This window comes from Gadus macrocephalus, chromosome 16 (genome assembly GCF_031168955.1).
Source record: "Gadus macrocephalus chromosome 16, ASM3116895v1".
NCBI classification, from domain to species: domain Eukaryota; kingdom Metazoa; phylum Chordata; class Actinopteri; order Gadiformes; family Gadidae; genus Gadus; species Gadus macrocephalus.
The window spans coordinates 4307233-4320615 of NC_082397.1; the positions used below are offsets into that span (position 1 = coordinate 4307233).

General features: G+C 44.7%; 1 protein-coding gene across 1 annotated transcript in view; it reads left to right on the forward strand.

The window, feature by feature from the left end:
- Positions 1 to 4276: 4276 nt before the first annotated feature.
- Positions 4277 to 13383, forward strand: part of foxo1a (forkhead box O1 a) — a 19202-nt gene continuing 10095 nt past the window's right edge. Inside the window, exon 1 of the mRNA XM_060074430.1 lies at positions 4277 to 5421. Within this exon, the coding sequence (XP_059930413.1) occupies positions 4780 to 5421 (642 nt within the window). The 5' untranslated portion in view covers positions 4277 to 4779. The remainder of the gene's footprint in view (positions 5422 to 13383) is intronic.

Sequence of the window (13383 nt, forward strand, 5' to 3'; positions counted from 1 at the left end):
CGCTTGTTGCACTTTTGTTATGCCACAACAGAAGCATATCAACCGTTTTGCTCCAGCCGCTTAACGTGCGCCCGGTGTCACAAAAAGAATACCCCCAATCCGAATGATCGATGATGTTACAAACGTTAGGTTTTAAAGATCCCATGGCGTGAACATTTCACTTTCTGACGTTTTCTAACATTAATATGAGTTCCCCTAGCCTACCTATGCTCCCCCAGTAGCTAGAAATGTCTTTGGGTGTAAAACGAAAACTAGGCATTCTGCTCCCCTATGAAAAAACGAAGCTCAGACGCGCTGTTTTGTAATTTTCCCGTATGTCGTCATAAGGGGGGATGCCACCTCCCCTTTCTCTGCCTGGCCATCCCAGAGAATTTAGCCCGCCAATGAGCTACGACCGTGCGACCTCCACATGTGTGTGAATGTGTGTGTGTGTGTGTGTGTGTGTGTGTGTGTGTGTGTGTGTGTGTGTGTGTGTGTGTGTGTGTGTGTGTGTGTGTGTGTGTGTGTGTGTGTGTGTGTGTGTGTGTGTGTGATTACACACACTAACGCAAGTGTTGTTTTCTTATTTGGATAACCGTTTTGTTCGGCAGCGCGCGGTTCAGTCTACTTCAGATTGATGTGGGAGTGGAAGAACCAGAGACGTTTGTTATTCATAAAATCGTTTGGAGGCACACGCAGCTTTTGGCCGTGATAATATGTATGTGATAATATAGATGTGAAAATATTGAAGTTGAATTTTTTTAACGTTGAATATTTGATTTTGAATTTTTTAACATTAAAAAGTAATTCTGCAAATGATTTATTGAAAATTGTAAGAGTTAAATTCAGAATCAAAAAAATCCAGCTACGTTATTTCAATGCATAAATATTCAGTGCTTAGAATTCAATGGCTTTTTATTTTCAATATCCGATTGACTTCCATACGATAAAAATTATTGCCCCCGGTAGGCTACATTATTGCACCCGGTACTGCTACTATCGTCCTATTATTATAATTATTATAATTAGAATTATTATAATATAATTATTATTGGTGTGTAAACCATTTCGATTACACAACATTAACCTGAACAGGGGCCGTATTCACATAGCATTTTATCTTACCGCTAGGAGTGCTCCTAACTCGCGCTAAAACATTTTACGTAGGAGTTTTTTCTTAAAAGTTATTCACAAAGCCGCTGAGACCTACTCTTACTAAGGATAAATCACAAAGAGTGAACTAAGAGTGACGCGCCGTTGCTATGGATTACGTCAATTCTCGTGCACGAGTTTAGAAGCAGTCAGTTCGGTGATTGGTTGTTCAGACGAGCCCACTGAATCACCGAAAAACAAGGAAATAGCCTAGGCTAGAAATGAATTCCTATTAAGTAGTTATAGTGCAGTTAGCAGAATACACGCATGATGACAATTTTGTGCAGACCACGATAATGACGTTGTAGCCTGCACGTTCAATAGAGAGAGAACGCAATCAATAAAAATACGTACAATTTAAAAGAAAATAAATGTTATGAACTACACAAGTGTTGACTGATTTGTGCCAAGGTGTTTACCTAAAATGTGTTTTCAAAGTGATCCCTAAATGCCGGCCAAATTCATTGTCATGTTGATCGCCATCATCATCGTCTGGCTGTGGAATGTTGTATTGACTGTGCTTGCCCTCTCTGGGGTGAGGCGTATTTCACCGTGGAGGACATGAACCGACGTTTCATCTGCCCAATTCCTCTCTCCACAACATTTCGTGTATGTTTGTGTGCTCTAGCATATATGGAAGAAATCAGTAAACAATAATAAATATGGATTAAAAAAACACATAGGCCTACGATGTGTTTTACACGTAGGACTAAGCGTAATATGCGCAATCACTTACATGTTATACTTTAACTGTGCTCCCGGTTGTGGATTGAGGTAGGGTGTCAAGAGCCACGTCTTGCATGGATAGTCACTGTCTCCCAGCAAGTGACACCCAACTGGTACATCTCAAAACGCTGCCTCAGACCGCTCTCCATTAAAATGCGCGAATCATGGGTAGCTGAAGATCCAGGCCACTTTGCAACAACATCCAGTAGGCTATGTTAAAATTTGCATCAAAAACAACCTGCGTGTTGATGGAATGCACTTTCTTCCTATTGACGAACACGTCCTCGTCTTTTGATGGCGCAATTATTTTTATGTGCGTCCCGTCAATAGCACCGACCACACCGGGCATACCTGCAATTGCCATGAAGTTGGCTTTGATCCTGTGTAATTGTTGAATGTCCGAAGGAAAGTTTATGGCACGGCTGACTGATGGTTGCGATATTTTTAAATCGTCGGCATTGCAAAGTTGCATTGCACCTGTTGCTAAATAACGTAGTATGGGCAAACATTTTATTTCGGGACCAATCGGATTATTCCTGTTAGTCGGGGATGTTATTGCATTGCGATTAACTCCACAACAAGTTTAATACCCTAACATTTCGTCTCGCAGGCATTTATGATTCTTTGTGAATAGGTCTTACTGAGTTAGGAGTCCTCTTGAGGACTTTTAAGCTCTCCTAGACTTAGGTGCTACTTTTAGGCCTAAAATACTTTGTGAATTGCTCTTAGTGAAAAAAATTAGGAGTCCTAAATTTAAGAGTGACACGCCCATTATTTTTAGGAGTTACTCCTAAATTCGCCAGTTAGGACCTACTTTTAGCCCTAAAATCCTTTGTGAATACGGCTCCAGGTCTTCACCAGCAGGACTATGGCTTTTCTAAAATATGCAGGCCTATATAAATGAAAATATACATTTAAATATTTAATCGAAATATACAAAATAAAAATAAAAAGCTGATCATTGGAAAGTAGTTGACATTAAGATTGTATCACAGTAATTGACCATGTGCCTTAAAATGCTTTATTTCCTGCTTTCATGGAAACCATAGGCTATAGGTCTATTAAAGGCAAGACTAATCAATCACCGTCCACGTCAGTGACAACTGGTTGGAACTTGTTTGCATTAATTAATTAATATGGAGAGTTCAGTGTCCTTAAAGAAAATAAAAATGTTCATTGGGATGTGCTTAACTTTCTGCAGTTAAACACAATTTTTATTTTAGAAAATATAGTTTAATGTGCGTCTAATCAGTAATCGGAGTTACCTATAGGCCTATTTGAGAACCCATGTTTAACAGCGTTCATGTGACTATACTGTAAAACATTGTACCGCGCCCTAGTGGCAGGTTAGGGTAAACAAAATAAACACTACGGAACACGGTAAGGTTACCTTTGGTCACAAGTAAAAATTCCACTGTCGCCCCCCCCCCCCCGGAGTCCGCCACTGTGTGTGTGTGTGTGTGTGTGTGTGTGTGTGTGTGTGTGTGTGTGTGTGTGTGTGTGTGTGTGTGTGTGTGTGTGTGTGTGTGTGTGTGTGTGTGTGTGTGTGTGTGTGTGTGTGTGTGTGTGTGTGTGTGTGTGTGTGTGCGTGCGTGCGTGCGTGCGTGTGTGTTTTTATGGAAAACGAATGTCTCGCCGCAACGCTCAGCAAAATGTATTGTACATCCAAATCCCCACCAGGGGGCAGCAAACACCACGGTTGCTCTGCACCAGGATTCCACTTGATGCGGCAGTGGGTGGAATTAAAGTCTACACATACCAGTTTCGGGTCATGATGGGAATGACTATGTTATATTTATATCTTTCGATAATGTTTAAAGTCTCTACAAATTAAATATATTATTATTATTATTATTATTAAAGTTTAATAAAATAAAATATCAAGATAAAATATAATATAATATAATTGAAATATCAACTTGTATTCATTGATTGGTTAACTTTGATCGATTGATTGACATTTGCGTTGTTAATTGATTAATGAATCTCTTCTAGATGTGTTGTATTAGTTTCATTGTTTATTGATTAAATGTTTAGGCTATTTTGAATAGATTTACAGTATTTATTTTGGAGTTCATAACTTTCACATGCTACACTTACATTTCCTTTGGGGATACATCAAGTCCTATTAATATCTTCATATCTATCTGTCTGTCTGTCTGTCTGTCTGTCTGTCTGTCTGTCTGTCTGTCTGTCTGTCTGTCTGTCTGTCTGTCTGTCTGTCTGTCTGTCTGTCTGTCTGTCTGTCTGTCTGTCTGTCTGTCTGTCTGTCTGTCTGTCTGTCTGTCTAGCATTAAATCCCGAACTATTCAAAGTAGCTATTTCTACTAATATAAAAAAAAAGATAGACGTCCTAAACTTCAGATGTGTAAAACATTTCGTTTTTTTTTTTTTTTTCGTTCCCTGAGAGGAGATTTTTACGAGGTGAAAGAATGAAAACAGGGACCTTTTTTCAGTCCTCGCGCGCTGCGTCATTGGTGCGTCCGTCGTGTCACTCAAATGAGGGCGGGGTCCGCTAACAAACCATAGTTCCAGTAAAAGCCTCTTGCTGCTGTACACACACATAGACACACCAACGCACACACAACCACAGCAACAGGCTGCGAGGAACCCAGCGCAGAGCGGAATATCCCCAACATTGGACTTGAAAAAGCAATTTATACCAAACTTTTTTTTTACCGACAGGGCTTTTCCAAACTGTTGCATGTTCTCGTTTTATTTCATTCTGCTGTCAGTGGAATCGGAATACGACTTTCAATGTAGACTTTTGGGTGACTAGGTGTTTTTTCTTCCACTGAAACAGATTCCTTTTTTTTTTTTTAAAGCCAGATTTCTACTCGCGTTGGAACTTTCAACTTTAGGAATCCGGTGTTTATGTGACAGTGTACCGTTTATCCCCTGTTAGTTTTTTCTGTTGACACCATGGCGGAAGCAGCGCAGCCACCGATGGTGGACATCGACCCGGACTTCGAGCCCCTGTCTCGGCCCCGCTCCTGTACTTGGCCGCTCCCCCGGCCGGAGTTCACCAGTCCCGGCGGCGGAGGGGACTCCAACGCGCCATCACCGGTCCCTTCGGTCAAAACGGAGCCCGGCAGCGGTGACTACGTCACCAGCCTCAGCCTGCTGGAAGAGAGCGAAGACTTCCCCGAGGATCACAAACCCTCCATCGTCCTGTGCACTGACTTCCAATGCCAGGAGAACTGTATCCACCAGCAGCATCTCCACCAACACCCCCACCAGCAGCACCAGCACCCCAGTCCGCAGCGGCCTCACCACCAGCAACAGGTGGCTCTCCTCCCGTCTCCGGTTGGCGGATCCTCGGCTTCAGCGGCGCCGACCTCCAGCTCCTCAGTAGCGGCTGCCGCGGCCGCCGCCGCCCAGAGGAAGAGCAGCTCGTCACGCAGGAACGCGTGGGGGAATATGTCGTACGCGGACCTCATCACCAAGGCCATCGAGAGTTCCCCGGAGAGCCGGCTCACCCTGTCGCAGATCTACGACTGGATGGTGAAGAGCGTGCCCTACTTTAAGGACAAGGGGGACAGCAACAGCTCCGCGGGATGGAAGGTACAGTCCGACCTCCACGGACCACCACGACCGCATACGCGCAGACACACACACACACACACACACACACACACACACACACACACACACACACACACACACACACACACACACACACACACACACACACTCAAACGGACACGTTTTTATTATGTACTTCTCTGTAACAAAAAAGAAAGAAAGAAAATATACGTTTCTGTCTGCAATGAACACGTCTGTTTATGCATTATATATATTGTATAAGGGGGTCTCTCATTTGTCAAAGCGATTGAGTTGTCTTCATCTTGTTGTGAAATCAGAGCCTCGCTCTGTTCCACGCGCCAGATTGGGGTCGAGAGCACAACAATCGTTTACATATGACTCCACGTGCACTTTGGTGCGATGCGAAGTTTCTGCACCTTTTCCACGTGTGTGTGTGTGTGTGTGTGTGTGTGTGTGTGTGTGTGTGTGTGTGTGTGTGTGTGTGTGTGTGTGTGTGTGTGTGTGTGTGTGTGTGTGTGTGTGTGTGTGTGTGTGTGTGTGTGTGACTGTGTTGTAGTGGGTTGAACGTATGTGTGCGTTAGTGCGTGTTGCTTGCGTGTCTGGTGAACTGCTCTTCCATTGTCAGAGGTGCAGCTATTACGGTAATCCGGTAAACAGACCAATAACCAACACGAGTTTAAGTCATCTGAGTCCTCTGGTCTGAAGTTCGTCTGCTGACTCAACGGTACGAGTTTCATTTTGTCTTAACTTTTTCGAAGTCTCTCCCAATTATTTAAATAATCACACATGGATAATATAGACAACATTGAAATGTACTGAAGTTTTCATGTATAAAGGACTAAGTGTCGATATTTATTATTATTGTCGAAAAAAGTTATTTGACGCCAAAAAGCGTCATGGAAAATAGTTCTGATCATGAAACACAAAACGGGATTGAAAGTGTGACGTCAGGCCCACCCTTGCTAGGCATGATTGAAGGGCGTCAATCGCCTCACGTTCCGAAACTCGCGTTGTGCGTGAGAACGACATCTGTCAACTGTGCTCCGTCTGTCCTGCTCTTGAGGGGGAAAAGCAGTGGGAGTTAAACGTCAATTGATTCAATTTGGCAGCTCCACAGTCGCACATGTAGTCTGGGCGTAGTTTGTGTTCCCTTACTTTGACATAGACCTTTTAATACTTAATATTTTCTCTCACAAATAGCCTACTAAATAATTCATTCAGCTACTTATATTTGTACCGATCTGTTTCACATGAGTCGTTTTTGCTCTGAAAGGTCAAACGTTCAGTTTCTGGAAGTAGGCCTACGTGTCACACCTTCTACTTAATGTCATGATTTAACTACCAGAGTGGGTGGTAAACAGATAACATAATACTAGCTACAGCCACATTGCAAAGCTCCTTCATTGCAAAGATATCAATCCTGTAATCCAAGACGACCATCAGATAATCAACAGCAGAACTCTATATGGAAAAATAACTGTTTATAGTACAGTAAATAAATGTTTAGAAACGATCCTACAAACATAAAACCAAAAAGTATTTTCTTAAACCTGTATGAATGTTTGAATATTGCTCACCGGTTTAATAAACGTTTTATCGTGGGACACCAATGTCCAACTTAAAAGATTGGAGTTATTTCTGTAGTAATACTCTTCTTTAAAGCTGCAGTGTGTAAAATTTAGTGGCCTCTAGGGGACAGGTTACAGATTGCAACCAATTTGAATACCCCTGTCCCCTCTCCCTTTCCAACCCCGTAGGAGAGCCAACGGTGGCCTGTACTGGCCTCTAAGGGGCTTCTAAGTAGGTACTTCCAAAAGTATGTCTTTGTCTAAGACAGACTAGAGTGGCCGAGGTTTCAGGTGTTGAGGTTTCTTGATAGATTTATCAATTGTATTTAGTTATTAAGTCTGTTGCATTTAGTTCATTGCTTAAAAGTATTGTAGCGGTTATGATTGTTCAATGAAAAACGTGTGATATCCATGGAAGAGCATCAGCTTTGTGTGCTGTTATAAAGGGCTCATTCTATGGTAAGGAAAACACACTGCAATTTATTTTCATGGGATTATACGTAAATTAAAACATTCTTATGAATTCTACATTTGCACTGTGCAAATGCAATATAATGTATCTTTGATAATTGTTATATAATGTATACAATATCCCTTCCACTCAATGACTCTTAATTATATGAACTACACCATTGTTATTTTTCTTGACCTGCGCTTGCAGAGCTTATCTGTTCGTTCTTTTTTTCGGGCCATATCGAGAGGGCCAGTGTCAAAATATGGACGTCTAGTCACACAACCACACACACACATTCAACACACACCTTACCCAGGCTTGTCCCGGGTCGCTACCCAGGCCATGACAGCACTAGGGGTTACAATGTGAGAGGAAGGGAAGCATGATGTCAAGAACGGCAGGATCACGGGGGTCCAGGTTGGCTTATTAACCAGAGTTCACCAGGATCTCCTCCACCTGTCAATCATTCACACTACAAAGTGTTGTGTACTGCCACAAAAATGTACCCCCTCAACTCCACGACTGCAGCAAAGCCGATGTTTGTGTGTGCCTGCGTGTGTGTGTGTGTGTGTGTGTGTGTGTGTGCGTGTGTGTGTGTGTGTGTGTGTGTGTGTGTGTGTGTGTGTGTGTGTGTGTGTGTGTGTCTGTGTCTGTGTGTGTGTGTGTGTGTGTGTGTGTGTGTGTGTGTGTGTGTGTGTGTGTGTGTGTGCGTGCATGTGTTCATTTGTGTTTGTCTGCATGTGTGTGTGTGTGTGTGTGTGTGTGTGTGTGTGTGTGTGTGTGTGTGTGTGTGTGTGTTCATGCTGTGCCTGTGGTGTGTGTTGACACACTCATTAACAGTGTGGGAAAGTGCCATTCGCCACACGACAGAGTTTCACATAGTATAGCTGTTGTACCACTAATAGAGAAGGGCTGCTTCTAATATAGTGGCACTGTGTGCATGCGTGTGTGCTTGTGTCCGTGTGTGTGTGTGTGTGTGTGTGTGTGTGTGTGTGTGTGTGTGTGTGTGTGTGTGTGTGTGTGTGTGTGTGTGTGTGTGTGTGTGTGTGTGTGTGTGAGCATTTGTGTGAGCATTTGTGTGAGCATTTGTGCGTGCATCTGGTGACAACTATCCACATTCATATAGCAGTGTGAGACTGCAAACAAACTACTCAATAACTACAAGGTGTCGAGTGTTTAATCATTTGGTCGGCTCTGACTTATGACTTACGACCTATGTCTCCTCCTAGGCCAGCGTCGGCCGTTATTCTCTTGGGGATGACTTACGCTGTCCTCTAGTGAGGACATCATCAGGGGCTAGACTCAAAGCAGCCAGTAAGCAGCGAGGAGTAAGGTAATTCTCTGGTCAGGGCGGGCTCCATAGTTATATTCATCACTAAGTTTTCGTCAGTTATGAAACACAGTCCAGCCTCACTTTTAGTTTGGTCCTATTTTTGTGGATTGAAGTAACATCACTGTTCGGGAAATGTTTGATACGGTCATTTTACGAAAAAAAATAGAGACTAGTTTTAATTACTTTCCAATGTTGACTTTGGTTTAATTGAAAGAATAAATAAATTGTTGCTTGATTACATTCCAATGATGGCAGGTCCACAAGGTAACTGTACGAAATAGAGAAAGTACTAAAGGAACTCTCTGGATTACAGGTTATAAGAAGACCTTTGCTTTTAATGTGAAGTTTGGATGCAATTAACAATTGTGCGACTCCTTTAGACTATCTTTAACAAGTAAAACTTTAATCTACAACTCAAAGAACTATTCCTACACGTCCGAATGCCATGGCAGTGGAAGAGAGCGGTCTGTGGTTTTGTGATAGTCAGGCCTGCCTGGCTAGCTTGTGTCCAGCTCGGCCAGTCGTGTCTGGACTGAGTCACTGCATCCTCCATACTTTAAGGGCGGTGTGCAGAGGTGTGAGTTCTGGGGACAGTGGCCACCAGAACCCAACTGAGCATGTCTGAGTGATGACAACATGTTGTGTATTCCCATTGCCCACTGGTAACTTGTTAATATAATAATACGGGCGTGTATTTTTACTTTTACCTTTTACTTTCATAGAAGATATGTATGTTTGCATATAATACAGTGAGCAAGGAACATTGTTTATTTTCTAATCAATTACTTTCGATTTTTTTTAAACAAAAGAAAAAAAAAAAACAGCATCACATCCCCCTTACACTTGTCGCTCTTACACACACATACATAAACACACACACACACACACACACACACACACACACACACACACACACACACACACACACACACACACACACACACACACACACACAGTGTTACGGTGAAGCACTGTTTAAGAACAAGTATAGGACTGGGTATATCGACCATCTGTTATTATATCATTTGTATATCATTATAATTGCCCTTTGCAGCTTGTTAATTAGTGGTAATGGTGCACGTTTGGTGTGATGACTCGGGGATGAGTCACGCAGACAGTTGGCTGCTGAGTCAGTGATGTCGTCCAAACAGTCTGCCGCCCGCGCGTCACGTCTTCATCACAACCCGCTTTGTTCACTTTCTGTTCACACGAGAGACACAAGGCTGCATGGAGCCGCTATATGATGTTTGCATTCAGATGGACACACATGTATGTAAACACACATAGGTACACTGACAGACAAACAGAAGGACAACCACGCATACATATTGACACAAATCCACACACACTTACATATGGACACACAAACTCATACACACATGCAAACGTAATAAGCGCGCACACACACACACTTGCACACACACAGACACACTTACACACATACGGACAGGGAAGCTTACACACACACACACGCAAGCGCAGACCCGCACATGTGCAGGCGAGCGTACGTACAGTAAACACACCAGCGCGCTGGCTGCCAGGAAGCTGCTGGGTCGCGCACGCTCCTCCGTGCACGCTCATCCATGCACGTCAGCGCAGAGTCAATATTTGATCTGAAGCAGAGACGCTCAGGTGGGCTTTGATGTTGCAGTGAAGTTCTCTCTCTCTCTCTCTCTCTCTCTCTCTCTCTCTCTCTCTCTCTCTCTCTCTCTCTCTCTCTCTCTCTCTCTCTCTGTCTCTGTCTCTGTCTCTGTCTCTCTCTCTCTTCTCTCTCTCTCTCTCTCTCTAGCCCACGCTATGATCCAATCCTATTGGGTTCGTCCAAACAGCATGGGCTGGGGACAGGCCAGGGGTAGACGGGGGGGGGGGGGGGGGGCTGCTGGGGCTTGCTGGTCCAATGACCTGGGGGTCGACACTACTACTACGCACCCTCTGACTCCAAGCCGCCCACCGCCATGGTGAACACATGGGGCTCTGAAGGGGGAGGGGCATATTGTAAATAGCAGGTAAAACGGCTTGTAGCTTGTACCCACGTTTGATTCCCCTCCTCGGTCCCCTACTCTATGCTACATGTCCTTCCCTCTCTTTCTTTAACCCATGTTCCGGTCCGTCTTCGCTCTGCCGTCCATGGACTTATTGGCCTATTCAGAACAAATATGGCCGCCAGGTGATTCATTCAAGACATGAAGTCTGAAAAAGGTGTGTCGACAAACACATCCCTTCCGTTCCTCAAGGCTGACCGACCCCCCCCCCCCCCCCCCCCCCACCCGGATCCTGCGTTTTGATTGGCAGTTTAAGGACGCTTCATGTGGCCCCGAGTGAGTCTGAATATGTGCCAGTAGGGCAGACCACCTCCGGGGCCAAACAACCGCTCTCTCTGTGGCTGAGTGGAACCCTGCCACCCCCCCCCCCACTATCACCCCCTCACACCTCCCAGTCCGCCTCCACCTTCACCAACCCCCGGCTCTCCCCCTCCACCATCCCCAGTGGTTGTCGGATAAAGGCAGTTGACCGTTCGTTGGAGTCTGGGCGGTATGTAGGCCCCTTAAGAGTTGGACGCACCCAAAAATGCGATGGGGCAGCTGGGCGTCCTCAGACGGAGGCATTGGGGAACCAATGCCAAGACACAACCCCTCCACCACCACCTCCATTTCCTGTCCACTCTCTCCCCTCCCCTCGCCGCTCTGCTGTCTTCGGATATGTGCGTACTTGCAAACGTAGTACTGTATACACATACGCAAGCATGCATAAACACACACCAACACACACAGCACACACACACACACACCACACACACACACACACACACACACACACACACATACGTAAACATACAGCTCGCACACTAACTTCCGTGGTTCTCTGAACTCTCTCTGCATACAGAGTTGGGAGATTCCCCCTTGGAGAGAGAGATACATAACTGAAAGTGAATGAGGGAGTCAGGGAGAGAGCACATACTCAGAAAGAGAAAGAGAGGGAGGTAGGCGAGAGACAGAGAAACAGAAATTGAACTGAGACAAAAGGCCATAGAGAGAGGGAGAGACAGGGAGAGAGGTGTGAGACAGTGACAGAGAGATCGGGATGGACGCAAAGGGGGAAGAGAGAGAGCGAGTGGTAGAGGGAGGTGAGGGACAGGCAGAGAGAGAGAGAGAGAGGGTGTGAAAGAGGGGAGAGAGATAGGGAGCGAGGTGAGGAAAGAGAGGAGAGAGAGGGAGACGGAGAACTACAGTACAGTCGGTTCACGAGGGGTGAGACTTGTTAACAGTTGCGTAACAAGTTTTTACCGGACTCACCCAGCCGCAGGCCAAAGTTTGTAGCCACCGGTTGCTTTAACGGCGCTCTGCGCTGCTGAGCGACAATTCTCTCTTTGGTTTGTGTGTTTGTCTGTGTGTGTGTGTGTTTGTGTGCACGCGCACACGCGCGCACACACTGCCACACATAAAGCTCATAATTAAAGGCCTGCTTTTGGCAGATGTGCAGACTCCATGGCAGACGGACAGGCCCAACACTCTGATGCATTCCTCCGCGGAGCACCCTATCCGTCAACCTTCACTCCTTGTTTCGATTTTCTTCACCTCGTTGTTAATCTACTTCGTAGCACGACTGTCATATCAGTTTCCTATCCCAGGATAGTGAGGGTTGTCCACAGTGGCGGGTTTCGAAGCGGAGGTAACCAGTGTGGGTGCAGATCTGTATAGGTCCTGGATAAGGTCCATCTTTTACCCGCAGGTATGATCCACCAGCTGTCTATACTGGTGGTCTGTCTGCTGGGAGACTGGTAGAAGTGGGGCCCTCCCCTCATCCAATGGAACATTTTGGAAAACAGGGGTTTTAGTCATCCAATGCGGGAACCATACTGATCCACACACTGGGGAATGTGGATCAGCATTAAAAAAAACATTTAAAAGCACATTTATTTTATGTTTTTACTCGGAATATGTGCGTACTATAAATGATCAATTAGAAACCTGCCATTCTTTTAATTATGATGCATGAAGTGTATAAAAAATGCATATAAATGGGGTTGTATTATTATTATTATTATTATTATTTTGTATTTATTGTCTTTATCATCTGGCGTACACCGCATTAAAGTGTGGCAGACTTCGCAGCGAGAAGTTGATTGTTTGGAAACCCCCGAATGAGCTCGGCATGAAGAAGAATACAAAATATAAAAAAACACAGACATGGTGTTTGTTTGTGACTCTTTTTCATCATTTTTATTTGATTGATTGCTTGCCATGTCACGAGGAATGTTGCTGTTGAGAATGACCCTGGGCTGTGCTGTGCGCCTGCACTTTGACTCTTGCCTAACATCATCATGTGTCGTGTATCATGTATTGATTTCATTACATTACCTGGTAGGGGGGGGGGGGGGGGGGTGGTCACATCTCGGATTAAATCACTCTCGACAAACAAATGCAACTAATATATGCGGTTTCTTTGGAAGCGTTTAGTGTCAAGTGAAGAAGTCTTTGCGTGTGACTGGACGTCGAAGCGCCCTGGTGTCGCTCGTCTGTCTAATAAGGGTGTAATTATTTTACAAGCGTCGCTCCAGGGCTCACCTCTCCCCTCTGTGTAGCCTCTCTGTCTCTCTCTGTCTCTCTCTCTCTCTCTCTCTCTCT